This window comes from Erpetoichthys calabaricus, chromosome 3 (genome assembly GCF_900747795.2).
Source record: "Erpetoichthys calabaricus chromosome 3, fErpCal1.3, whole genome shotgun sequence".
NCBI classification, from domain to species: Eukaryota; Metazoa; Chordata; class Cladistia; order Polypteriformes; family Polypteridae; genus Erpetoichthys; species Erpetoichthys calabaricus.
In genome coordinates this window covers 47,592,567-47,620,218 of record NC_041396.2, presented here as the reverse complement: position 1 = coordinate 47,620,218, position 27,652 = coordinate 47,592,567, and the positions used below count along the sequence as shown (strand labels likewise).

The following is a 27,652-nucleotide window of genomic DNA, read 5'->3' as shown; positions in this document are numbered from 1 at the left end:
TCTGTATAATGTAGCGTTTTATTCAGAGCACTGCAAGGGATACACTAATTCCATATTGCAATTACAGATTTTGTTTTACTATAAACACAGCAGAACATATTCCACTAACAAATAAAACTGCATTAACTTGTACGCACACCTCTCCAGGTGATAAATATGATAAATGTCCAATATTTTAGGAGGGGGTGGGGGAAGGTTCAAGAACACTTTCTAAATTAACACGTGCAACTCTGCTGTGAAACACCAAGTTTTACCACCATTAGTCCATAAACTAAAGTCTATGGCTGTTTGGAAATCCCTCTTCCATAGTTCATTTTGTTCCTCAAATGTGCTCACCAGCATCAAATTTCTGAAATATTGTCAATCTTTGTTCCCCATTAAAGCTTAGTCCGTTTCCATTTGTGCACTTCGTGACTCCTTGGATACCATTAGCCTCATCAGCTGCCCATGAAACTTTTCAATTCTTTTCACATCCTGGGCTTGGTCCGTTTTGTACTGCAAACACTGAGAAAACAAAAGAAAGTGATTTGGGGGAAAGAAATACAAAAAGAAAAATTTAACATGGTAAATAAGGGGTGGTGATGAACATGCCATTTCTGTTATTAGCTTGAGAAGAAAACAACCACTCTTACTAATTCCACCATCACCAAGTAATTCCTATGAGGGGGGAAAAAGTCTGATGGAGTACAAGTAATGGACCCATATTCAGTTCCTGTCAGAATTTGCTATGGTGGTCCCAATAATAAAGTATAGCATGGGGTTTTTTTTTTTTTTTTTTGAAAAAAGCACATTTTACAAGAAATAAATGTCCTTTACTATTGTATATATTGGAAAATGGTCTTCAGATTACAAGATGGGCTAAATGCTAGAAAGCAACCATATGTCCTAAAATTTAAACAAATTGAAATTTAATGTTTTACTTTCACATTTATAAAATTTCCTTAAACATTTGTGTATGAAAAAAGTACATTGGCAACAACATGATGAACAAACCATCTTTATGAACCCAGCATAAGTAGAATACCATCTGTTTTAACCATTTGGCAAGCTGAGGCCCCAGTGACTGGCACAGAAAACACAAGATGGCACAATAACTACAGAGTTGAAGGGTAAGCTACATACTCTTAAATTTATGGTAATGTGTCCAGGTACCCCAATACCTTACTTCAGGACCATTCACGGCTTCAAATGACTCCAAAAACCAAAAAAGTGTTTGTTGGCTTTCCTAAACAGCTACACACATATTTTTCTTCTTTCGGCTGCTCCCATAAGGGGTTGTCACAGCAGATCATGATCTTCCATATCGTCCGGTCTTCTGCATCTTGCTCTGTTACACCCACCACCTGCATGTCCTCTCTCAGCACATCCATAAATCTCTTAGGCCTTCCTCTTGCCTGGCAGCTCCATCGTTAACATCCTTTTCCCAATATACCCAGCCTCTCTCCTCTGCACATGTCTAAACCAACACAATCTTGCCTCTCTGTCCGTCTCCCAACCTGAGCTGACCCTCTAATGTACTCATTGCTAATCCTATCCATCCTCGTCACATCCAATGCAAATCTTAGCATCTTTAACTCTGCTACCTCCAGCTAAGTCTCCCACTTTCTGGTTAGTGCCATCCATCTCCAACCCATTAACATAGCTGGCCTCACTACCGTCCTGTAGAGCTTCCCTTTCACGCTTGCCAATACCCGTCTGTCACAAATTACTCCCGACACTCTTCTCCACCCATTCCACCCTGTCTGCACTCTCACAATCCCAAGTATTTAAAAACTCACCCACCTTCACCAACTACTCCCTGCATCCTCACCATTCCTCTGACCTCCCTCTCATTCACACACACACACACACACACACGATTATATGTACAGTGGTGTGAAAAACTATTTGCCCCCTTCCTGATTTCTTATTCTTTTGCATGTTTGTCACACAAAATGTTTCTGATCATCAAACACATTTAACCATTAGTCAAATAACACAAGTAAACACAAAATGCAGTTTGTAAATGGTGGTTTTTATTATTTAGGGAGAAAAAAAAATCCAAACCTACATGGCCCTGTGTGAAAAAGTAATTGCCCCCTGAACCTAATAACTGGTTGGGCCACCCTTAGCAGCAATAACTGCAATCAAGCGTTTGCGATAATTTGCAATGAGTCTTTTACAGCACTCGAGGAAATTTGGCCCACTCATCTTTGCAAAATTGTTGTAATACAGCTTTATTTGAGGGTTTTCTAGCATGAACCGCCTTTTTAAGGTCATGCCATAGCATCTCAATTGGATTCAGGTCAGGACTTTGACTAGGCCACTCCAAAGTCTTCATTTTGTTTTTCTTCAGCCATTCAGAGGTGGATTTGCTGGTGTGTTTTGGGTCATTGTCCTGTTGCAGCACCAAAGATCGCTTCAGCTTGAGTTGACGAACAGATGGCCGGACATTCTCCTTCAGGATTTTTTGGTAGACAGTAGAATTCATGGTTCCATCTATCACAGCAAGCCTTCCAGGTCCTGAAGCAGCAAAACAACCCCAGACCATCACACTACCACCACCATATTTTACTGTTGGTATGATGTTCTTTTTCTGAAATGCTGTGTTCCTTTTACGCCAGATGTAACGGGACATTTGCCTTCCAAAAAGTTCAACTTTTGTCTCATCAGTCCACAAGGTATTTTCCCCAAAAGTCTTGGCAATCATTGAGATGTTTCTTAGCAAAATTGAGACGATCCCTAATGTTCTTTTTGCTTAACAGTGGTTTGCGTCTTGGAAATCTGCCATGCAGGCCGTTTTTGCCCAGTCTCTTTCTTATGGTGGAGTCGTGAACACTGACCTTAATTGAGGCAAGTGAGGCCTGCAGTTCTTTAGACGTTGTCCTGGGGTCTTTTGTGACCTCTCGGATGAGTCGTCTCTGCACTCTTGGGGTAATTTTGGTCGGCCGGCCACTCCTGGGAAGGTTCACCACTGTTCCATGTTTTTGCCATTTGTGGATAATGGCTCTCACTGTGGTTCACTGGAGTTCCAAAGCTTTAGAAATGGCTTTATAACCTTTACCAGACTGATAGATCTCAATTACTTCTGTTCTCATTTGTTCCTGAATTTCTTTGGATCTTGGCATGATGTCTAGCTTTTGAGGTGCTTTTGGTCTACTTCTCTGTGTCAGGCAGCTCCTATTTAAGTGATTTCTTGATTGAAACAGGTGTGGCAGTAATCAGGCCTGGGGGTGGCTACGGAAATTGAACTCGGGTGTGATACACCACAGTTAGGTTATTTTTTAACAAGGGGGCAATTACTTTTTCACACAGGGCCATGTAGGTTTGGATTTTTTTTCTCCCTAAATAATAAAAACCATCATTTAAAAACTGCATTTTGTGTTTACTTGTGTTATTTGACTAATGGTTAAATGTGTTTGATGATCAGAAACAGTGTGTGTGACAAACATGCAAAAGAATAAGAAATCAGGAAGGGGGCAAATAGTTTTTCACACCACTGTAGCTGTTTAAGAATACATGTATAAATCTAATAAATACAGAAGGTCAATTATATTTACTCTCCTACTCCAATTGTTAATTGACAAAATGTGTACATTGTAGGCACAGACAACTATTGTATATTAGGGATTTGCCTGGAAGAGCTCCAATGAAACGGACAAATAAATAGCTTTATCCATTTCAAATTTCAACTGCTTTCTAGGTGTGGTTTTTGTCTGACAGAAGCCAAGCCTTACGCTCTTTCTGCTTTGTCCAGATTAGTCTATGTTTCGAGTACAAATACAGCCCAAGTCACAGCAACAGTCTGTAGTTTTCATTCCAGTGGCAGTTAAAGTGTGTGTGTGTGTATCTATACTAATAAAAGGCAAAGCCCTCACTGACTGACTGACTGACTCACTCACTGACTCACTCATCACTAATTCTCCAACTTCCCGTGTAGGTAGAAGGCTGAAATTTGGCAGGCTCATTCCTTACAGCTTACTTACAAAAGTTAGGCAGGTTTCATTTCGAAATTCTACGCGTAATGGTCATAACTGGAACATATTTTTTGTCCATACACTGTAATGGAGGCGGCGGAGTCACGTATCGCGTCATCACGCCTCCTACGTAATAACGTGAACTAAAAACAAGGAAGAGATTTACAGCACGAGTCAAATGCGGGAACGAAGGTAAATGACGTTAATTTTTGACTGTCTTTTAATACTGTGTAAGCATACATATTAACACATGTGCAAATAAACGTGTGCATTTACGGGGTGATTTCTCAGGCTTAAAAGCTCGCCTTTTACTAAAAAGGTAAATGCAAAACTATTTTCAATCACTTTAATGAAACGCTCCCGTTAAGGATTGCAATAACATATTCGCGAGATAAAAGAACGAAGTAGGGGGAAATGACGGAAGAGCAAAAAATTAAACAATTGAGAAGGGAGCGAGTGAAGCATTCAAGCATGTTCATAAGGGAAACAAAGCATGGTGTAAAACGTAAGTTTAAATTAAGTTTATAGAAACGCTCCCGCTGCGGATTGCAATAACATATTCGCGAGATAAAAGTTTAATGAGAAGACACGAGGTGTAAACGAACCACACGCCGTGGCGCAACGTTAGGGGCAACAGTTTCAACCATTCTATGATCTGCTTCTCGCAACTGAAAGACGGCACATGGCGGATGTTAGCCGACTTGCTGACCGCAACATTAGGGGCTTCAACTCTGGCGCTGACGCCACATCTCAGTGCCAACACTTTCCAGACTCTACTTAAAAGACACGCCCTCCTCACTGGACAGTTAAAAAGACCAATCAAACTAACGATGACATCAAGTATTACCCAATCAAAAGTAGGAAAGGAGGCATCTTCATAAAATGCGTGTGGGATGATTTGCATGAGACGCTGCTTTAAAAAAAATGATAAAAAAAATACGGGAGAAATCCCGTCCAGTATTGATTCAAAACGGGACGCGCAATTTCATTCTCAAATGCGGCACGATTCCGTATTTTAAAAGACGGGTGGCAACCCTACAGTGCCAGGTAACCACCCATACAATCAGATTGTGATTCAGACTAGGAATGCAATGAATGTAATTACCCCGATCTACATACAACGCGAAAGTCTTGCAACATTCAAAGATGATGGTTTGGGATAAGTACACCATACAACATAAAAGAGCTTATGAAGCCTTGAACCGAAAAAAGCAACATCTCAGAGATCGTAAAAAAAAAAAAAATAGGAGGTAATGTCGTTTTACTCGCTGTAGATTTTATTCAAACATTACCAGTTATTCCACGAGTGAGACCAGCAGATGAACTCAACGCGTGTTTAAAATCCATGCTTCTCCCACGCTCGGTTATATGTCGCGTGTTCTCGGGTAGGTACACCAAAAAATGTATACATTTAAGCATGTAATGGACAAACAAAAAATGAGGTATACCCGAGGGCACTGCAGTAGTACTTAATCTAACTTTACTTCTTAAATGTTAATGTTTTACTGTTTAATAATTTATACGCTTCTTATATGTTGTTCAAATTCTTTTATCAAAATACCAGTGACAGCGCAATGCACGATAACATGGAGTGAATACACCATACGCATCCGCCCACGGCCGCCCTGCTGTGCGCAGATAGGAGTTGATTCTACAATAAAATAAAATAAACATAAAGAGAGTAATACAATCATCACCCATAAAGCGGATAGTAGACGTGACTTACTATATGTGTACCAGATTTCAAGTCAATAGGTGAAACGGTTTGCGAGCTACAGGTGATTTAAAATCCTGGACAGACACACAAATTGCCACGGTAGCAAATTACAGAAGAAGATTTTACTGTTTAATAATTTATATTTATATGAAATGTGCTTCTTATATATTACTTCATATTCTCATGATAATGATGTTAATATTTATATTGATTTCTATGTTATTGAAACTGCATGTATGTGTGTGTGTGTGTGTATATATTATATATATATATATATATATATATATATATATATATATTATATACACATACATATACTAGCAAAATACCCGCGCTTCGCAGCAGAGAAGTAGTGTGTTAAAGAGGTTATGAAAAAAAAAAGGAAACATTTTAAAAATAACGTAACATGATTGTCAATGTAATTGTGTTGTCATTGTTATAAGTGTTGCTGTCTTTTATATATTATATATATATTATATATATATATATATATATATATATATATATATATATATATATAATATACACACACACACACACACAAACATTTATATACATATACATATATATACATATCTACATATACACATATCTACATATAAATACACACATATATACATACACACACAAGACTTATTGACTGAAACGGGCTTTCACGAAAACAGTTAGGGCTTTGCTACAGGATACACCCTCCACAAGTTAACCAAGTAAAAATAAAATATATATTTCTGTTTTATTTAAACCTTTTAAGTTCATATGCATAGCCCCATTTGGCTGTTTTATTTTTTTTTTCTTTCTTCAGTAATATTTAATCTCCTTAAAGAAAAAGAACATATCCATTTTACTTTTTTTGTATCTGTGTAGTAATATTTTAGTGTAAAAGAATAACCAGTATTTAAACCTTTTATGTTACTTTATACATTTTACACAATGTTGAAAAATTAATAAGAAAGCTACATATTTTGGCAGCTGCTGCTTTCATTTTCAATGAAATGAAAAAAGCTCTCCAAGAGAAAACCTCAATGAAGAAGAAACAGTTTGCACTATCTAAAAAGGAGAAACCCTCATTTATAAAAGTTTGCTGCAGATGACTTAACTGAAAATAAATGAATAGTTCCTATGTGTATAATACATATTTATCTATTTGACTTATGCCTTTATTCCACCAACTTAAAACATCTGAAGTACAATTTGTTACATTACTTTTGTTTTTTGCAGCACAGGCAGGTGAAGTGACTTCCTCAGGGTCACACAGTGGTGTCAGTACCAGGATTTGAACTGACAAGCTCCGGGTTTGCTGAAATATTACTGAAGAAAGAAAAAAAACGAAAATGGGCAAATAGGGCTATTCATACAAATGTCCATCCATCCATTATCCAACCTGCCATATCCTAAATACAGGAGCCAATAAGTAGATATTATATTATATATATATATATATATGTAGATATGTACATTTGTATATGTATATATATGTTTATGTGGATGTGTATATACGTATGTATATGTAGATATGTGTATATGTAGATATGTATATATGTTTATGTGTGTGTGTGTGTGTGTGTGCATATTATATATATATATATATATATATATATATATATATATATAAATAAATAAAAGACAGCAACACTCATAACAATGACAACACAATTACATTGACAATCATGTTACGTTATTTTTAAAATGTTTCCTTTTTTTTCATAACCTCTTTAACACATTACTTCTCCGCTGCGAAGCGCGGGTATTTTGCTAGTATATATATATATATATATATATATATATATATATATATATATATATATATATATATATATATATATATATTATATATATAAAAAACAAATTTTCTTAAACAATTGTCACAACAAATGGTATGGAAGATTAATACATACTTTAACAATAACAGCAATTTAACACTTTCCCAATATAAATTTCTCAAACACACATGTGGATACCAGATTTTTTTTTATTGCAATTGAAATATTTTAAGAGGTTATATAGAGGTATTAGTTATGGCTCCATTTTTTTTTTTAAAAAGAAACCTTTACTGAAACTATTAATGGGCAAACCTTCCATCTTTCTGACAGAGTGCATTCTCTCATTTTAAAAGCCCTTGCCACAAACATCTTGTATATCTACTTTCTGCACAAAACGCCTGGGAATTTATTCAAGCTGTGACTCAATGACTTCACAATCAAATGTTCTTACTTTTAAAGTCCTTTTAAATGACGTATGTGAGAAATGAAGGGATGCAATATTTTGTGTTTAAAAGTCAACTCAGCTGTGTCATCAATCGCAATCAATACATAAACAAGTCATTTATGTTACTTATGTGTTCTGAATAAAGCCATGTACAGCACAGCTTGACTTCCAATTTTCTCTAGATTACTTTACTTTATTTCCTCTACTGCAATATCATGAATCCAAAACTATTTTTTGTAGCCTTTTCTCCTTAAGTCATGGTTTTTCTCACTCCATTATATAGGGCGGTGACCTGTATTATACTCTTGTATTGGGTTGATTACCCACAAAAACAGTGGTAATCAGGTGAATTTTATAACTTATTTTTCCAAGTCTGAATGTGGTTTATAAATTTTAATAGTCCCTGAAGCTACAACCACCCCCTTCACTATAAAAACATATTGCCGGCTGTTACAAAAGCAAAATTAGCTACTAGGAAATATCAAATAATTGATGAACTTGTCTGGATTAGGCCAAATGCATTAGAATACCCAATGACAGAAACATAACACATTACTAGTTTATCGGGGGGGGGGGCATGGATTCGGGAGAGGAGACAATAAATACATCACTAAATGAAGTATAATATGTATACAACCTTTGACACATTTTCATATTATTCTTACTGTATCATTTCTGATGTCAATCTAGCACACCCTGTATGTCAGATGACCATCAAAAGCCAGGACTATGCCATCTATCAAAAGCAATACAGAATCTAACAGTTAAAAGTCACTGAGTAATATTCTGCTTTGGGATCCTGTATAAAACAGGAAAAGAAAAAAGGAAGTGTGTGCGCTTCAAGAGGAAAAACTAGGGCTGCACGATTTATCTTTTTTTTCTCATGATAACGATATTTATGACCCACGATCAGTTAATAAATATCGTCGCGATTTTACAGTATAAATATCAAACTGTTTTTTATGGGCTGAGTTTACGGATTGGACTGCATCACTATGACGTTACTGCATCTAGATTGCAAGCGCTTTCTGAAGCAGTAGTAGTCAATAGCAGCAATAACAGTCAGTCAGAATAAACATATGATGGCGGAGCAATGTGAGGAAGGTGCAGAAGTGCGATCGTTAGTTCCTAAAAAGGGGTCATACTCAGTTGTCTGGAACTATTTCGATTTCGAGGAATGTGATGTTGATCAGGTATGAGTCTTGTGCAAACTTTGCTCCTGTTCCGTCCAAACGTCCCAAGGTAACACAACAGACCTCATCAACCACCTTAAAAGCCACCACAAAGTACACTATCAAGAATTTCAATGACTGAAGGCACAAACAGCAACAACAAAAAATTACCAGCCATCCACAACACAGACAACAATATCAGGGACATTGTTCAACGCAATACCATATCTGCCTAGCTCGCAAAGACACTGGGAAATAACAGAGGCGATCACGTACCATATAGCCAAGGATATGTGTCCAATAACCACCGTAAGCAGTGAGGGGTTTAAAAAAATTATTGCAACACTTGATAAAAGATATAGCATTCCCTCACGCAACCATTTTTCCAATGTTGCGCTGCCCTCGCTGTATGCGAAATGCCGAAAAGAAATAGAAAGAGAAATTCTCAGGCTCAGCCTTGAATATTTTGCTGCCACGACTGACTTATGGTCAAGCAGAACTGCAGAACCGTATTTGAGCTTGACAGTTCATTTTATTGACAGCGAGTTTGAGATGAAAAGCAAGCTTTTGCAAACTTCGTTTTTCCCACAAGACCATACAGCGGAGTTTATTGCAGTCGGCCTCAAAGAAGCGATGTCCGCTTGGGGCTTGGTGGAAGAAAGACTTGTGTGCATCACAACGGACAATGCAGCTAATATGATTAGGACAGCATCTGTGAATAACTGGCCGAGGCTACACTGGTTTGGTCACAGACTTCATTTACCAAAGGAATAATCGTCATTATTAATCGTGATAAAAATTTTGAGCAAAATAATCGTGATAATCATTTTTTCTGTTATCGTGCAGCCCTAGGAAAAACAAAGCTTTAAAAATACAGGAGGAAAAGTAGAGGACAGGAAGAGGGACAGTTAGGAACAGCAATGGACAGAGGATACAGAATGGTCCACAGGAAGTGGGAAAAGCTTGCACTACAGCATAGGTGAAACTTCTTAAAAGTTTAGGTAAACACAGTACATTGACATGTTCTTGTTTGGTAGAAAGCCGAAAACCAGTCTGTTATAGTTGAATTAGGGTGTATGAAAGGTAAAAATATGCAAGCAATGGAAAAAAAAAAAAAAAAAAAAGTAAAGGATGTGGGAAGAGCTCCTGAAACATGAATCTGTAAGCCATTATGCACAGTGAATGACATTTACAGTAATCCCTCCTCCATCGCGGGGGTTGCGTTCCAGAGCCACCCGCGAAATAAGAAAATCCGCGAAGTAGAAACCATATGTTTATATTGTTATTTTTATATTGTCATGGTTGGGTCACAGATTTGCGCAGAAACACAGGAGGTTGTAGAGAGACAGGAACGTTATTCAAACACTGCAAACAAACATTTGTCTCTTTTTCAAAAGTTTAAACTGTGCTCCATGACAAGACAGAGATGACAGTTCTGTCTCACAATTAAAAGAATGCAAACATATCTTCCTCTTCAAAGGAGTGCGTGTCAGGAGCACAGACTGTCAGAAAGACAGAGGAAAGCAAACAAATCAATAGGGCTGTTTGGCTTTTAAGTATGCGAAGCACCGCTGGTATAAAGCTGTTGAAGGCGGCAGCTCACACCCCCTCCGTCAGGAGCAGGGAGAGAGAGAAAAAAACAAACAGTCAAAAATCAATACGTGCCCTTCGAGCTTTTAAGTATGCGAAGCACTGTGCAGCATGTCGCTTCAGGAAGCAGCTGCACAGAAGATAGCAACGTGAAGATAATCTCAGCATTTTTAGACGAGCGTCCTTATCGTCTAGGTGTGCGAACAGCCCCCCTGCTCACACCCCCTACTTCAGGATCAGAGAAAGTCAGCGCAAGAGAAAGAGAGAAAAGTAAGTTGGGTAGCTTCTCAGCCATCTGCCAATAGCGTCCCTTGTATGAAATCAACTGGGCAAACCAACTGAGGAAGCATGTACCAGAAATGAAAAGACCCGTTGTCCTCAGAAATCCGCGAACCAGCGAAAAATCCGCGATATATATTTAAATATGCTTACATATAAAATCCGCAATAGAGTGAAGCCGCGAAAGGCGAAGCGCGATATAGCGAGGGATCACTGTACTCAGTATTTATGTTACAGTAAAAATAACCCACATATAATGTTTAAGAAATATGAACTACTATTAGCCACAGGCCCTATACAACCAACAAAGAAAATTGTCATGCGACTTGGAATGTGAGGTCTTATAAAAATTTACCTCAGCCTCTACTGCAGTATTAGACTGTTTTTAACTGCATTTTGTAAAGTGCTTTAATTAAGCAGGCATTTTATGTACTCCACTAATACATGTAATTACATTCATTTATCAGTGTGACTTCCGAGATTGACTCATTGTTACAAAAATATGATATGCTCTTTGATATAAAAAAAAGGTTCAAGCTATCAAAACAGTTAACCAAGTTCTGAATGCACCCAAATGTTTCACCTTTTCTGAATTCAGTTTTTCTGAGTACTGAGAACGTTGTCCCGAAGCAAGGATAACTAATACTGTACTAGTCAAGTTTTGTATTGAGGAATTATTATAATATGTATATTTATGTAGTCTATGGCTGTCAAAACTAAACCTTACCATTTTAATCTACATGAAAAATATTCTTATTCAATTGTAAAAGTGTGTTTATTTTAGAAAAAAAAAAAAACCCCAAGCCTTGCGCTAATTCTGACATTGCATTACTCCAGGCAAAAAGTATGGTTTTGCTCCAGACCCTGTTCCATTTCTCTTTTGAACCCAAGATCCCCCATTTTGCCGTTTTATATTAAAACCATTAAGCATTCGTTGTAGCAAATAAAAGCACATTTCCTTTCTCATGATAAGAACATGAATGTCATGTTTTCATGGCAGCTTTAAATATCAACATTTTGAAGTGCATTTTTGGGGTCAAGAAAGCAAACTTCGATCAAAATGCATCTTTTGGAGGCTGCCGGCTTGACATAAATTCCTAAAACAAACGCAAAATGAAAAAGAACCATTAAAAGGTTACATGTACTGTATTATGCTTCTGTTGCATCTGCAAAAGGTGAGAGAATCCTAATTAGTTTAGGCATGTATGTTATTTTGTGACCACCAGCACACTACCCCACAAAGATATCAAAAAGGGCTGCTCCTTACACTTGCCAAACAAAAGATAGTGTATAAAGAAGAGGGAAAAATCTGGATCATTACAATGCAACATTTAGTACTTTCAACTTTGTGAAACAGACTAACCTTGCCATGACTTGCATAAAATATAGAAGGGCACCAATTTGTCTTTTGCACCCTCAGATCAGAATGGCACAGAGTAGAGGATAACCCGTCTAGAAACATACCCGACGAGGTAAGGTGGTGGTATCGTGGCAGCAGAGCCAGCACTAAGCTAAAAATGAAACGGCTTGCAAGAAAGTGGCGTTTTAAGCCTTCGGTGATTCTGGGAAATGTGAACTCAATCTCAAATAAGATCGACGAACTGGCTGCGCTGGTGAAAAATGTCAGAACCTACAGAGAATGCAGTTTGTTGTGATTTTGCGAAACGTGGCTAACTACCACCATCCCAGATGCTAATGTGGAGCTACCCGGGTTTAGCACAGTTAGAGCGGACAGAGATGCAAGTACCTGCGGGAAGCACAAAGGAGGAGGACTCGCTCTCTGTGTTAATACACAGTGGTGTAACTCTGGACATGTGAACGTCAAAGTCTCCACTTGCTGCAGGGACATCGAACTGTTGGCCGTAAGTTTGCGTCCCTATTACTTGCCCAGAGAGTTTGGACACGTAATTGTTGTTATTGTATACATCCCTCCTCGAGCGGACGTGGAGACAGCGAGTGACATCATCCATTCTGCTGCTGCTAAGTTACAAACACAGCACCCCGAGGCGCTTGTGCTAATCGCTGGAGAATTTAACCATGTGACGCTGGACAAAACATTACCTGCCTTCTCCCAGTATGTGGACTGTAACACCCGGGGAAATAAGACTATTGATTTACTGTATGCAAACGTTAAAGACGCATACAGCGCCACCCCGCTGCCTGTGCTTGGGAAAGCAGATCATAACCTGGTTCTGCTTCAGCCTCACTACAAACCAAGAGTGAGGGTCCTACCTACAACCACACGCTCATTCAGGAAGTGGTCCCCGGAGGCAGAAAAGGCTCTGAGAGAATGCTTTGGAACTACAGACTGGGATATCCTGCAGGGATCACATAGTGAGAACATTGAGGAGGTTGTTGACTGCACTACTGACTACATCAACTTCTGTATGGACACTGTAGTTCCAGTAAGAACTGTACGCTGCTATGCTAACAACAAGCCATGGATCACAAGTGATATCAAGGGCCTTTTGAACCAGAAGAAAAGGGCTTTTAAAGGCTGTGATCAGCATGAGCTCAAGCGCATGCAGAAGGAACTCCGAGTCCAGCTCAGGGCGGCAAAGAAGCAGTACAGAAGAAAGCTGGAGCAGAAGTTGCAGAATAACAGCATGAAGGAAGTGTGGGATGGGATGATCATCATCAATGGCTGCAGCTCAAAGCGGGGCGCCACCATCGAGAGAGCCGTGAAGAGAGCAAACCAAATGAACAACTTCAACAGGTTTGACCACCCTAACCCACTCTCACTCTCATCTTGGAGTACTGTACCCTCCACACATCCTTCTGCTGATACCAGCATAGGAGAGACATCCCCACCCACAATTACAACAGTGCAGGTGAGCAGAGAGCTGAGGAGACTTTGTGCCAGCAAAGCAGCAGGTCCAGATGGAGTATCGCCATGACTGCTGAAGGTCTGTGCATCGGAGCTGGAGGGTCCTCTACATCGCATCTTCAACCTGAGCCTGGAACAGGGGAGAGTCCCGAGGCTTTGGAAAACATTTTGCATCACCCCAGTCCCAAAGGTATCACGTCCTAGTGAGCTGAATGACTTCTGGCCTGTTGCTCTGACATCACATGTGATTAAGACCACGGAGAGGCTGCTGCTTCACCACCTGAGGCCACAGGTTCAACACGCCCTCGACCCTCTGCAGTTTGCATATCAGGAGAAGGTGGGAGCGGAGGATGCCATCATCTATATGCTACACCGATCCCTCTCCCACTTGGACAGAGGCAGTGGTGCTGTAAGAATTATGTTTCTAGACTTCTCTAGCGCCTTCAACACAATCCAACCTCTGCTCCTTAGGGACAAGCTGACAGAGATGGGAGTAGATTCATACCTAGTGGCATGGATCGTGGACTATCTTAAAGACAGACCTCAGTATGTGCGTCTTGGGAACTGCACGTCTGACATTGTGGTCAGCAACACAGGAGCGCCACAGGGGACTGTACTTTCTCCGGTCCTGTTCAGCCTATATACATCGGACTTCCAATACAACTTGGAGTCCTGCCACGTGCAAAAGTTCGCTGATGACACTGCTATTGTGGGCTGCATCAGGAGTGGGCAGGAGGAGCAGTATAGGGACCTAATCAACCACCTACACCTGAACACCAGCAAAACAAAGGAGCTGGTGGTGGATTTTAGAAGGCCCAGACCTCTCATGGACCCCGTGATCATCAGAGGTGACTGTGTGCAGATGGTGCAGACCTACAAGCGTAAAGTCTCTAACATCCATCAGCTTTGTGATGTCATCATGGAGGAATGGAAGAGGATTCCAGTGGCAACCTGTGAAGCTCTGGTGAACTCCATGCCCAAGAGAGTTAAGGCAGTGCTGGAAAAGAATGGTGGCCACACAAAATAGACACTTTGGGCACAATTTGGACATTTTTCACTTAGGGGTGTACTCACTTTTGTTGCCAGCAGTTTAGACATTAATGGCCGTGTGTGGAGTTATTTTGAGGGGACAGCAAATTTACACTGTTATACAAGCTGTACACTGGTGTAATGGAGTACATTGTATCAAAGTGTCATATCTTCAATGTTGTCCCATGAAAAGATAAAATATTTACAAAAATGTGAGTGGTGCACTCACTTTTGTGAGATACTATTTGGGGGGGTTTCGGGAATAGGTGACCTTTACAGAACATATACATATCATACCAAAACTTGAAAACAACTGGAGATTAACCATTCATTTTAAAAAATTACTCACCACTGCATCATCTGTCACTTTTAAACACAAGTTCCCATCACAATGTCGATACTTGAGTACAACTCGTACCTGTAAAAAGAAAAAAAATTAAATGCCAAATTAAACCAGGACACTACTTGTATAACATGTGCAGTCAATGAATGCACAACATGCAAGGCATTACACTGAAATGTAACTGGTACTGCGAGGACAAACGGCACAATGTAAACCGTTCAGTATAGCCAAGCTGCAGTTTACTATTCAGTATCTTATGCCAAGATGTGCGGAAATACAGAGAGACCACTGTTTTCTACCTGTGTCCTCTTTCAATACTGCCCTTAATCTGGACAATATCCAGAGGGAAACATTTGGCCAATGCTGCCTAACTTGAGGAAGAATGTATTTGTGGCCTTGGTGCATTGTTTATAGTTCAAAGATAAATTTATCTTATCTTTGAAAATTCACAGTAACTACATACATATCAAATTCTCATATGCTTTAGGCAGCCCCTTCCACATCCATGTGTGGTTCAGGCCATCAGTATTTTGCAGACTGCAGGAATGAAAAACAGGATAAACAAGTGTTATGCTCCACTACCATGCTTTGCTTTGAAATACAAGTAATGTTCTCTGCAGAAGACTGAAAAGAATTGGTTTGACAGCTGCATTAAACTTCAATTCAGAAAAGGCCTTTCACCTGGGAGATAGCCAATAATACACTGGTGTGGGACTCTGCTTCAGTTCAGAGACGAGCTGGTTTACAAAGATGAACAGATACTACCTAAGACAGCAGGCTAAGACTCACTCTGCACCCCTGAGTAAAGGCAGCTCTCCTCACAAAAAGGACTTTCATGTAACATCTGTTGATAACATATATTAGATTAGAACATAACATTTGCTCTCTGTGCTATTCTGAATCTGAAGAGACAACCCCGCTACCTGATTGAGATAACGGGATGTATGTCATCTACAAAAAGAGGTCAAACATCCTTTGCTGTTTGTGTTCCAAGGATAATGCTTGTTTAGAGATCCAGTAGGCCTTAGGATATTACAGTGCACCTTCTCTAGACTGTTGCCAGAACCTGGAAAACAGAATGGTATACCTACAGTAGCAAGCTCAATAGATGGCAAAAAGTAGATATGGTGTACATTCAGCCCACTCTAAGGAAGTATCTACCTTATAACTGTAGTAATAAAAACGGTATTTTAAATTTAGCACTCCATAAAAGTTCTAAGGAAATAAAATAAAGGTGTTTGGTGCTGTACAAATGGAAGATACAGTAAATGTTTCAGTGTTAAGGTTCATTTTGAAGAAAGATTAATATGAAAAATTGTTTGCAAGCACTGTCATGTTAAAATCAAGTATGCAAACTTTTTAAAATCTAGGACTGTCCTTCCAAATTTGGCCAGCATAACTGCTTGGATAATTTGAACTAAATTAGGAGAATGCCAACAAACTGGGCTAAAATCAAAGAAAAAGCAGACAAGTAAGAAAGCCAGCTGAAACCATTTGCCACATTTGGCTGTAATGCTTGCATGTTTCTGTGGAAGGTTTGTGTGCTCCAAACCGACTGAAAGTCTGCTTCAAGTGGGCATAAACTGTGGCAACAGTGCATGTACTCTTCTCCAGTTTGTGATCGTCTTGAAAGAATGTCAAAGACTGAGGAGCAACCAGTTTGGAGTCATAAAGGCCTTCATTCTTACATTCTTTGATGGTGTCCTCTTGCATGCACTGGAGTGAATTATATCAGCGTATGGTGCATTGGGGACAAATTTCAGCACCTATCCCGGCTGCAGTGGAACAACTGCCTCAGGCACATGTATTCAGGATTCTCTCCATAAGTCATAGTAGAGACAATCACAAGTACAGAGACTGTAGTGTTTTAAACACAGTTTTCTGGTCACTGTTTATACCTAACCTAAAATAGTCATGTAGTAACCACAAGAAAGAACAAAAGCAAAAATAGTTTCCAATACAGAATTGCCAGATTCACTTTCCATTAGAGCTCAGCAACAGGGGAACACCTTGGAAATGAACCCACTGGTAGGGGTGGGCGGTATGACCAAAATTCTATATCACGGTATTTTTCTAAATTATCACGGTTTCACGTTATTCAAATAACCTATTCCACTGTCATGAGCATTGTACAAAAAACATTTTAATGTGCACACAAGTATTAATACTGGTTTGCATGGTCCCATAAAGTGATAGTTTTCAAGGGGGTGGCAGTAATGAAGAGAAGGAATCACATTGCATGACAGATACAGTCAAAATATAGAACCTTTTTATTGGACAAATTTTGCAAACAACTTAAACTATAATTTTGACAACATTTTCAACCATTCAAAGAGGCATTAAGACTTAGTAAAATATCCAGAGAAGGTTTTCAAAAATTGTATTGCACTGAACATGTCTTAGAAAAGGAATAAATAGTAAATATTTTTTGTAAACAAACTACACTTTCTGTTAATGTTAACTCATCTCTGTCCACTGACATGTTAAAGTGACTTTTTAAACTGCATAATATTTAAACTAATAAATAATACTATTTATTTTATTATTATTACTGATAGTTGCACTATTACTTCAAGACTTCAAGCCCAGGTGCATTACATAGTATAGTATTCACCAAATTAAAATAAAACAAGTGCAACTTGGTGATGACATCTTTACCAACTGAACCATCATTTATGCAAACTGCAATAATATGGACCTTGCTTCAAGCTAAACTACAGTAATCCCTCCTCCATCGCGGGGGTTGCGTTCCAGAGCCACCCGCAAAATAAGAAAATCCGCGAAGTAGAAACCATATGTTTATATGGTTATTTTTATATTGTCATGCTTGGGCCACAGACTTGCACAGAAACACAGGAGGTTGTAGAGAGACAGGAACGTTATTCAAACACTGCAAACAAACATTTGTCTCTTTTTCAAAAGTTTAAACTGTGCTCCATGACAAGACAGAGATGACAGTTCTGTCTCACAATTAAAAGAATGCAAACATATCTTCCTCTTCAAAGGAGTGCGTGTCAGGAGCACAGAATGTCACATAGATAGAGAAAACAATCTCTAGCAAACAAATCAATAGGGCTGTTTGGCTTTTAAGTATGCAAAGCACCGTGGCACAAAGCTGTTGAAGGCGGCAGCTCACACCCCCTCCGTCAGGAGCAGGGAGAGAGAGACAGAGACAGTTTGTTTTTCAGTCAAAAATCAATACGTGCCCTTCGAGCTTTTAAGTATGCGAAGCACTGTGCAGCATGTCGTTTCAGGAAGCAGCTGCACAAAAGATAGCAACGTGAAGATAATCTTTCAGCATTTTTAGACGAGCGTCCGTATCGTCTAGGTGTGCGAACAGCCCCCCTGCTCAATCCCCATACGTCAGGATCACAGATAGTCAGCGCAAGAGAGAGAGAGAAATGTAAGCAATCTAGCTTCTCAGCCATCTGCCAATAGCATCCCTTGTATGAAATCAACTGGGCAAACCAACTGAGGAAGCATGTACCAGAAATTAAAAGACCTATTGTCCGCAGAAATCCGCGAACCAGCAAAAAATCCGCGATATATATTTAAATATGCTTACATATAAAATCCGCGATGGAGTGAAGCCGCGAAAGGCGAAGCGCGATATAGCGAGGGATCACTGTATATACATAAATAATAAAACTGCAACTTGCATTTATGATGCTATTTGTGGTACAGTATAGCCCTACGGAATCGTATTGGGGCCACGGTGGAAAAAAAAAAAAAAAGTCGAGAATAAAGTCGACATTTCCACTTTATCTATACATATTAATAAAAGGCAAAGCCCTCACTGACTGACTCACTCTTCACTAATTCTCCAACTTCCCGTGTAGGTGGAAGGCTGAAATTTGGCAGGCTCATTCCTTACAGCTTACTTACAAAAGTTAGGCAGGTTTTATTTCGAAATTCTACGCGTAATGGTCATAACTGGAACCTGTCGTTTGTCCATATACTCTAATGGAGGAGGCGGAGTCACGTATCGCGTCATCACGCCTCCTACGTAATCACGTGAACTAAAAACAAGGAAGAGATTTACAGCATGAGTCAAACGCGGGAACGAAGGTAAATGACGTTAATTTTTGACTGTCTTTTAATACTGTGTAAGCATACATATTAACACGTGCAATTAAACGTGTGCATTTACGGGGTGATTTCTCAGGCTTAAAAGCTCGCCTTTTACTAAAAAGGTAAATGCAAACTGTTTTCATTCTGAAGGGCACAAACCACGTTAGATTTCAGCCGTTAAACGCGCAAAAATGTCGGTACACCAGATAAATAAGCGCAACATATCAGTTGTATTGTATGCTTACAATACATATAGAAATGTGTTAATCGTTAACTAATATTATGGGATGGTGTTTTTCGACTCGCGCCTTGATTTAAACGATTGCATTTCTTGGTGGGTTTGCATAGCTTATTGTCAATATCTTTACACCTCTTTTTAAGACTTAATTTAAAAAGGTTTTCTTTTCTTCTTAATTAAAATTTAAAAGCAATACTTCACCGCTGCTAAACCCCTCTAGCGCTGACGTCCAAGGTTCGATTACTGTAAGCAAGTGCAGTGAGTGTGTACGCCTGATGAGCCAAGAATAAGGGGGAAAGACGTGTCGCGTACTCTTTTATTTGACAGTAAACTATTTTCAACCATTCTATGATCTGCTTCTCACAACTGAAGGCACCGTGGCTGATATTACCTCACTTGCTGGCCAACCATAAGTGTTACCTGGTAGGTAACCAGCCACTCACTTCACTCCCTTACGGGAATCGAACCTCGGACGTCAGCGCTACAGGCAAAGCCCCTAAAATTGCGCCACGGCGTGTGGTTTGTTTATTTGACAACATGTAGATCGGGGTAATTACATTCCGTGCCATGGCGTGTGGTTCGTTTATTTGACAACATGTAGATCGGGATAATTACATTCACAGCATTCGTAGTCTGATTCACAATCTGATTGTATGGGTGGTTACCTACCAGGTAACGCTTATAGTTGGCCAGCAAGTCAGGTCGAAGGCAGCTTCACAAAAAAACAGATCCTTAAACTGTTATTAGTATATTTTCCTTCAATTTAAAAAGGTTTTCTTTTCTTCTTAATAAAAACTTAAAAGCGGTACTTCGCCGGCGCAGACATATTCATGAGTGCAGGTACTTTGGAAAGAAAGCACCGTGTAAACCTAAAGTTTAAATTAAGTTCATAGACCTACAAAAGGTTGCCATTCATTTGAGGCAAGATTGCTTTTCTTCTGTACAACTATACGTTGCATTCTCAAGAGTGTGCTTGCACGGCTTCGGAGAGATATATATATATTATATGTATGTCTATATATAAATATGTAAGCTTATAAGTACTGCCTTACTTCTCTTTAAGAAAGGAAGATGTAATGATACTTGATTTAAACGATTCCATGTCTTCCTGGGTTTGCTTAGCTTATTGTCAATATCTTTACACCTTTTTTTAAGACTTATTGACTGAAACAGGCTTTCACGAAAAAAGTTAGGGCTTTGCTACAGGATACACCCTCCACAAGTTAAGCAAGTAAAAATAAAATATATATTTCTGTTTTATTTAAACCTTTTAAGTTCGTCTGCATAGCCCCATTTGGCTGTTTTATTTTTTTTTTTTTTCTTTCTTCAGTAATATTTAATCTCCTTAAAGAAAAAGAACATATCCATTTTACTTTTTTTGTATCTCTTTAGTAATATTTTAGTGTAAAAGGATAACCAGTATTTAAACCTTTTATGTTACTTTATAAATTTTACACAATGTTGAAAAATTAACAAGAAAGCTACATATTTTGGCAGCTGCTGCTTTCATTTTCAATTTAACTGAAAATAAATGAATAGTTCTTATGTGTATAATACATATTTATCTATTTTATTTATGCCTTTATTCCAGCAACTTGCAACATCTGAGGTACAATTTGTTACATTACTTTTGTTTTTTGCAGCACAGGCAGGTGAAGTGACTTCCTCAGGGTCACACAGTGGTGTCAGTACCAGGATATGAACTGGCAAGTTCCGGGTTTGCTGAAATATTACTGAAGAAAGAAAAAAAAACGAAAACGGGCAAATGGGGCTATGCATACAAATGTCCATCCATCCATTATCCAACCCGCTATATCCTAAATACAGGAGCCAACTCCTGCCAACACAGGGCACAAGGCAGGAAACAAACCCCGGGCAAGGTGCCAGCCCACCGCAGGGCGCACACACACACCCACACACCAGGGACAATTTAGAATCGCCAATGCACCTAACCTGCATATCTTTGGACTGTGGGAGGAAACCAGAGTACCCGGAGGAAACCCAGACAGACACGGGAAGAACATTCAAACTCCACGCAGGGAAGCGAACCCGGGTCTCCTAACTGGCACCTTTCAATGTGCCACCATGCCGCCTGCATACAAACTTAAAAGGTTTAAATAAAACAGAAATATATACCTTTATTTTTACTTCCTTAACTTAGGGCTTTGCTACAGGATACACCCTCCACAAGTTTTTTCATGAAAGCCCCTTTCAGTCTAAGCGCCTTAAAAACAGGTGTAAAGCTAAACTTGCAGCACCACTATTCAATTACACTTGCCTAATGCCTCTCCTAAGGGGACATACTGTAGGATCTAGGCATCAGTCAAAGCACCAATCACAGGCCCGATTATAAAGCGGGAAGCTGTGATTTGTCGTCTCCCTCCCATGTAACAATCACAGCCCGTGTTACAATGCACTATGTATGTATGTATGTATGTATATGTGTGTGTTTATGTATGTGCGTATATGTATGTGTGTATATATATATATATATATATATATATATATATATATATATATATATATATTTTTTTTTTACATAACCTCTTTAACACACTACTTCTCCGCTGCGAAGCGTGGGTATTTTGCTAGTTTTATAAGTAGAATGTTGTAAACAAAACTTCACCCTAGAATCAATGTTAAATTTACTAGATTTTCTCAAACCCCGTCATAAGTTAATGCAGCACATTAAATGCTTTGTGTTAAGTGTTCCCTGACCCAGTTGTTAATCATTATGTTTCTTAAACTGACTTCCTCCGCACTAAGAGGAGGCGCCAGCAGCAATCCATTCACTTCATGATATTCCTGCTCTCTGAAAATTTAGAATGCCAAGATAAATACTTGATATCATTTTCATGATGAAATGCATTAAAGCAGGTATTAAACATGCATGGTAGTGCAGCTCCCTCACAGTAAGGGGTCCCCAGGTGTATGTTCAGTGTAGAGAACTTTATGGCAGGTGTGACGAGGCTCGAAAAAACTGGATGTATGAATAAGTTAAACCTTTGCAATACCCAAATGTAAATGTTGGGTTTGTGATCTGGTGGTCGGAGACACGAACACAGAATTCAATGGATGTTCTTCTGAGTGGGCTTTCTTTATTGCACGCGTGCTATCTGTCCGACGTACCAAAACCCCATTTCCTATCCTCCCTTTTTCTTTCTCCACATAACCAATCACCACACGATAAACGTCTTTGTGAAATTAAAACTAGTTATAAAACTTAGCCCACGGAGTGTTCAGAACTTTAAAAATATCTTCGTTATATATGTTTAATTATGTCATCCATTCAGGGTTGCACCCATCCCAGTAAGCATTGTGTGAGAAGCAGGAGAAAATCCTGAACGAGTCGCCAGCACATCGCAGGGCGAATACGAGCAAAACATACACTAGCAGGGTCAATATAGCATAACAAAAACCCGCCATCCTACATGATTTTGAAAGGAAAAACTGAAGCACGCCGAGTAAACCCACCAGAAAAACATGCAAATTCAAGGCAGGGTACACCCGAGACACCCTTGCTGCGAGGCAGCAGTGCAACCTCCACGCCACTGTGCCCCCCAAATGATTAACACATGCTTTAATGCATTTCATCATGAAAATTATATCAAGTATTTATCTTAGCATTCTAAATGTTCAGAGAGCAGGAATATCACGAAGTGAATGTACAGTGCATCTGGAAAGTATTCACAGCGCATCACTTTTTCCACATTTTATGTTACAGCCTTACTCCAAAATGGATTAAATTCATTTTTTTCCTCAGAATTCTACACACAACACCCCATAATAACAATGTGAAAAAAAGTTTACTTGAGGTTTTTGCAAATTTATTAAAAATTTAAAAAACTGAGAAATCACATGTACACAAGTATTTACAGCCTTTGCTCAACACTTTGTCGATGCACCTTTGGCAGCAATTACAGCCTCAAGTCTTTTTGAATACGATGCCACAAGCTTGGCACACCTATCCTTGGCCAGTTTTGCCCATTCCTCTTTGCAGCTACTCTCAAGCTCTATCCATTTTAAGATCTCTCCAGAGATGTTCAATCGATTCAAGTCTGGGCTCTGGCTGGGACACTAAAGGACATTCACAGAGTTGTCCTGAAGCCACTCTTTTGATATCTTGGCTGTGTGCTTAGGGTCGTTGTCCTGCTGAAAGATGAACCGTTGCCCCAGTCTGAGGTCAAGAGCGCTCTGGAGCAGGTTTTCATCCAGGATGTCTCTGTACATTGCTGCAGTCATCTTTCCCTTTATCCTGACTAGTCTCCCAGTTCCTGCCGCTGAAAAACATCCCCACAGCATGATGCTGCCACCACCATGCTTCACTGTAGGGATGGTATTGGCCTGGTGATGAGCGGTGCATGGTTTTCTCCAAACGTGACGCCCGGCCTTCACACCAAAGAGTTCAATCTTTGTCTCATCAGACCAGAGAATTTTCTCTCTCATGGTCGGAGAGTCCTTCAGGTGCCTTTTGGCAAACTCCAGGCGGGCGGCCATGTGTCTTTTACTAAGAAGTGGCTTCCATCTGGCCACTCTACCATACAGGCCTGATTGGTGGATTGCTGCAGAGATGGCCGGCCAGCTCTAGGAAGAGTCCTGGTGGTTTCGAACTTCTTCCACTTACGGATGATGGAGGCCACTGTGCTCATTGGGACCTTCAAAGCAGCAGAAATTTTCCTGTAACCTTCCCCAGATTTGTGCCTCAAGACAATCCTGTCTCGGACGGCTACAGACAATTCCTTTGATTTCATGCTTGGTTTGGGCTCTGACATGAACTGTCTACTGTGGGACCTTATATAGACAGGTGTGTGCCGTTCCAAATCATGTCCAACCAACTGAATTTACCACAGGTGGACTCCAATTAAGCTGCAGAAACATCACAAGGATGATCAGGAGAAACAGGATGCACCTGAGCTCAATTTTGAGCTTCATGGCAAAGGCTGTGAATACTTATGTACATGTGCTTTCTCAATTTTTTTTTTATTTTTAATAAAATTTGCAAAAATCTCAAGTAAACTTTTTTCACGTTGTCATTATGGGGTGTTGTGTGTAGAATTCTGAGGAAAAAAAATGAATTTAATCCATTTTGGAATAAGGCTGTAACATAACAAAAGGTGGAAAAAGTGATGCGCTGTGAATACTTTCCGGATGCACTGTATTCTATGCGACAATCGCTGCGGCGCCTCCTCAGTACAAGAAGTCAGTTTAAGAAGCACGTACCGATTTAACATGGCTCGGGGAACACTTAACACAAAGCATTTAATGTGCTATATAACTTAAGACGGGGTTTGAGAAAATCTAGTAAATTAGTCAAACTAAACCCTTTAAGTCAATAACGGATACTTTTTAAAAAAAAAAAAAAAAAAACTTTGATGGAACTCTTGGATTACTCTGGAGAAAACATTAATGTACTGCCATAGACGCATTGAAGACAGAATTTGAATATCGCTCAACCACCCGCACTACCGTCCCAATTTTTTGTAACGAACATCAAGTAAAAGAAAGTTTACTTTTGCTGCCTTTATTATAAAGCCAAAACATAACACCTACAAAACAGATTTAAACAGTTATATTACCAACAAACCAGACAGTAAATTGTTATTTTATATTTGATTATCACCTTTGTCTTCTGGTACTCACGAGTGTATATGGATTCTTTTCGGTGTATATTAGGAGACAGGTAAAGACCTGCTCAGGCTCACAAAATGAATCGGGGGCGAGGACTGCACACGTAACCTTATTTAATGCACAATGGCCAAGCCACCATCACACACTGCATTTAGGGCTGACGACCTATTCGCTAGGAACACCCACGACATAATGTTCTCAGGTGCTCGTGCCGTGTTGATTAATTAAATGTTACCACATAGGTACGCGCAGTGTAAATATTTAGCTATGTGCTTAAAAAAGTTCTCCGGGGATGCTACGTGGAACACGCCTGTGCTATTTTTCTACACAAAGAAGGCAGAATTGCATCCCTCAGACCCAATTTAATTTCAAGAACACAAGCGGGAGAAGTGAAAGAAGCTCCCTAATGACTAGCAAACACGAAACATACGAGTAGACGCGTAAGCACGTTTAAACACTCCTTACCTTCATAGGATCTTTTAAATACAACTTTTCGGCTGCTCTTGTAAATTCGTCCCACGTTTGAAAAAAAGGCATGACTGAAAATGAAAGTTAAAAAAAAAACTAATTTTTAGAGACACTAAACTACACTATATGAAATGTAACATCTACTAGCTAAACACACATCAGCACTTAAGAAAGGTGGACGACACTACGCTTACCTTAATCAAAGATTTGGATTGGTCCGCGGAGTCTGGACCAATCACCGAACGCTTTATTCAATGGATCCTCGGCCAATCGCCTAAATGGAACTAGATGCCTACAATTGTGAGCGAGAGAGAGAAGAAGCGCAAGAACGCGGTCAAATGTAAGACTTTACGTAGCGCGCTATCTAGAGGACTGGAAGGTAACAATCCTTTTTCGAATTATATTCAGTATATTGTATGCATTTGCGACACTAACAATGTAATTTGCGGGTTTAGAAAATGGATGGATACTTAATTCAAAACAAAAAAAAAATCTTTTTTTTTTGCGTAGATTACATTTTAAATTCATTAGGTAGTAAAAGAAATATTTTATAAGGTAATTGTGTCGGTCCCCCTACCAAGATTGTATAGAGAGTTGATGTGAATGGCCACAAGTTTCAGCCACTTTGTTAATTAATTAATGCTGCGAATGGAAAATAAGTAATAAGACGCAAAGCGCGAACTAAAAGATAATCAGCTAGCTCAGGTGTCTCAAAGTCAGTCCCTGGATGTTAGAAAGAGGTAGAGTCTGTGGCAAAACTATTGTAAATAATGTGACCAGTAGACTTAAAAAGCTAAACAGACAGGCAGAGGTCAAAACCAGTAAAGATTACAAAATAAGCAAACTAAGTAGCTTTTAGGACAATGAAACAGTAATGGGGCGTTTGACACTGAGGCTTCAAAGCTTGTAACATCACTTTAATGAAACACTGTGTTGGATTGATGCTTGTGTATTGAAGATTTTACCGAAGTCTCATTACTGTCATGAACTAGAGGTTTTTATGCACAATAAGTCCTAAAAATGACTGAATATGCCTACAAGGTGGGTACTGTGAAACCCCACCTAGTCACAAAAGAGGCAAACATAGAACCTTTGTAATAAATATATATATATATATAATAATTTCTTTTTACAAAAATGCTCAGTGGTGCAAAATACGTTCTGAGGAACACAAAGGCACAGAAGGTAATGCCTTCAAAATAAGCAATCCCAAAAACAAACATGGTCGCAATACAAAATCCAAGAGAATAAAAAAAAAAAAAAAGCCAGAACATTCAATGAACTGCAAGAGAATGTGGGTTTTCCTCAGCCTTTATTGGGATGAGGGCAATCCTTTGACAGTGATGGCCCTGTCTTTTGGGGGACCACTAACAAAACATGTAATACATAGAAAAAGATACTTAAACATAAAGAAACTAAATAATGAACTTTGTTAACATAGAAAATTAAAAATAAAACGGACATGAAAGAGACTTTTGAACCTCAGTCAAGGGAGACCCTTAGCTTAAATATAGCAATTGTCACATGACTGATGACATATGAAGCTGAAAATGTCACTGAAGTGACAATAACGGCCTGACTGCTTCGAAGCTTTGCACAGTCTCTCATATTATAAAATGAAATTACCAATCATATTTTATACAGAGAAGATTTTGAAGTAAACATGGAGCCAATAAGTGTGAAACATGTTACCCATCAATAAAGTAAATACCATGCTGTACTATTCTTTTGTACTGTAACTTATAATGTGTCATTAATACTCTTAAAAGTAAGTACTGTATAGTTTTGGTTATTTACAGAATTTCTCACTCCCAGCCACCAGAGGACAAGATGCAGACAGATCTATGAGTATTGATATAAAGCCATAACATCCAGCAGTGTTTATCATGCTCTCAGATATTTCTTTTACTGTAATGTGTAAAACAGTCTGTACAATTCAGAATACTGTGACTATTACTGTTGTTTCATTGTTCTCACTTGTGTCCTGGCATTTTTCACCAACATTCTACTCGAACTGAGGCCTTGTCCACACATACCTGGATCATTTTTAAAACTGGAGTTTTTCTCCTTCGTTTTAAAAAAAAAAAAAAAAAAATCCCATCCACACACACGCACTGTTTTTTAAGAAA

At 39.1% G+C, this 27,652-nt stretch overlaps 1 protein-coding gene across 1 annotated transcript; it reads right to left on the bottom strand.

Moving 5' to 3' along the window:
* srp9 (signal recognition particle 9) lies at positions 1 to 25,704 on the bottom strand. Its single transcript, XM_028796765.2, has 3 exons — positions 25,521 to 25,704; positions 15,125 to 15,193; positions 1 to 504 (listed from the first exon to the last, which is right to left on the bottom strand). Exons 1-3 carry the CDS (start codon positions 25,590 to 25,592, stop codon positions 385 to 387), a joined length of 261 nt encoding a protein of 86 aa, XP_028652598.1. The 5' UTR covers positions 25,593 to 25,704; the 3' UTR covers positions 1 to 384.
* Between the last annotated feature and the right edge of the window lie 1,948 nt (positions 25,705 to 27,652).

Bases quoted from the DNA above. Each gene is read 5' to 3' on its own strand.
- srp9 (XM_028796765.2), bottom strand. From the start codon at position 25,592: ATGCCTTTTTTTCAAACGTGGGACGAATTTACAAGAGCAGCCGAAAAG. The intron at 15,194-25,520 runs GTAAGGAGTGTT...TTCTTTTTACAG, and splicing joins ATTTAAAAGATCCTATGAAG to GTACGAGTTGTACTCAAGTA. The intron at 505-15,124 runs GTGAGTAATTTT...TTGTTTTCTCAG, and splicing joins AAGTGACAGATGATGCAGTG to TGTTTGCAGTACAAAACGGA.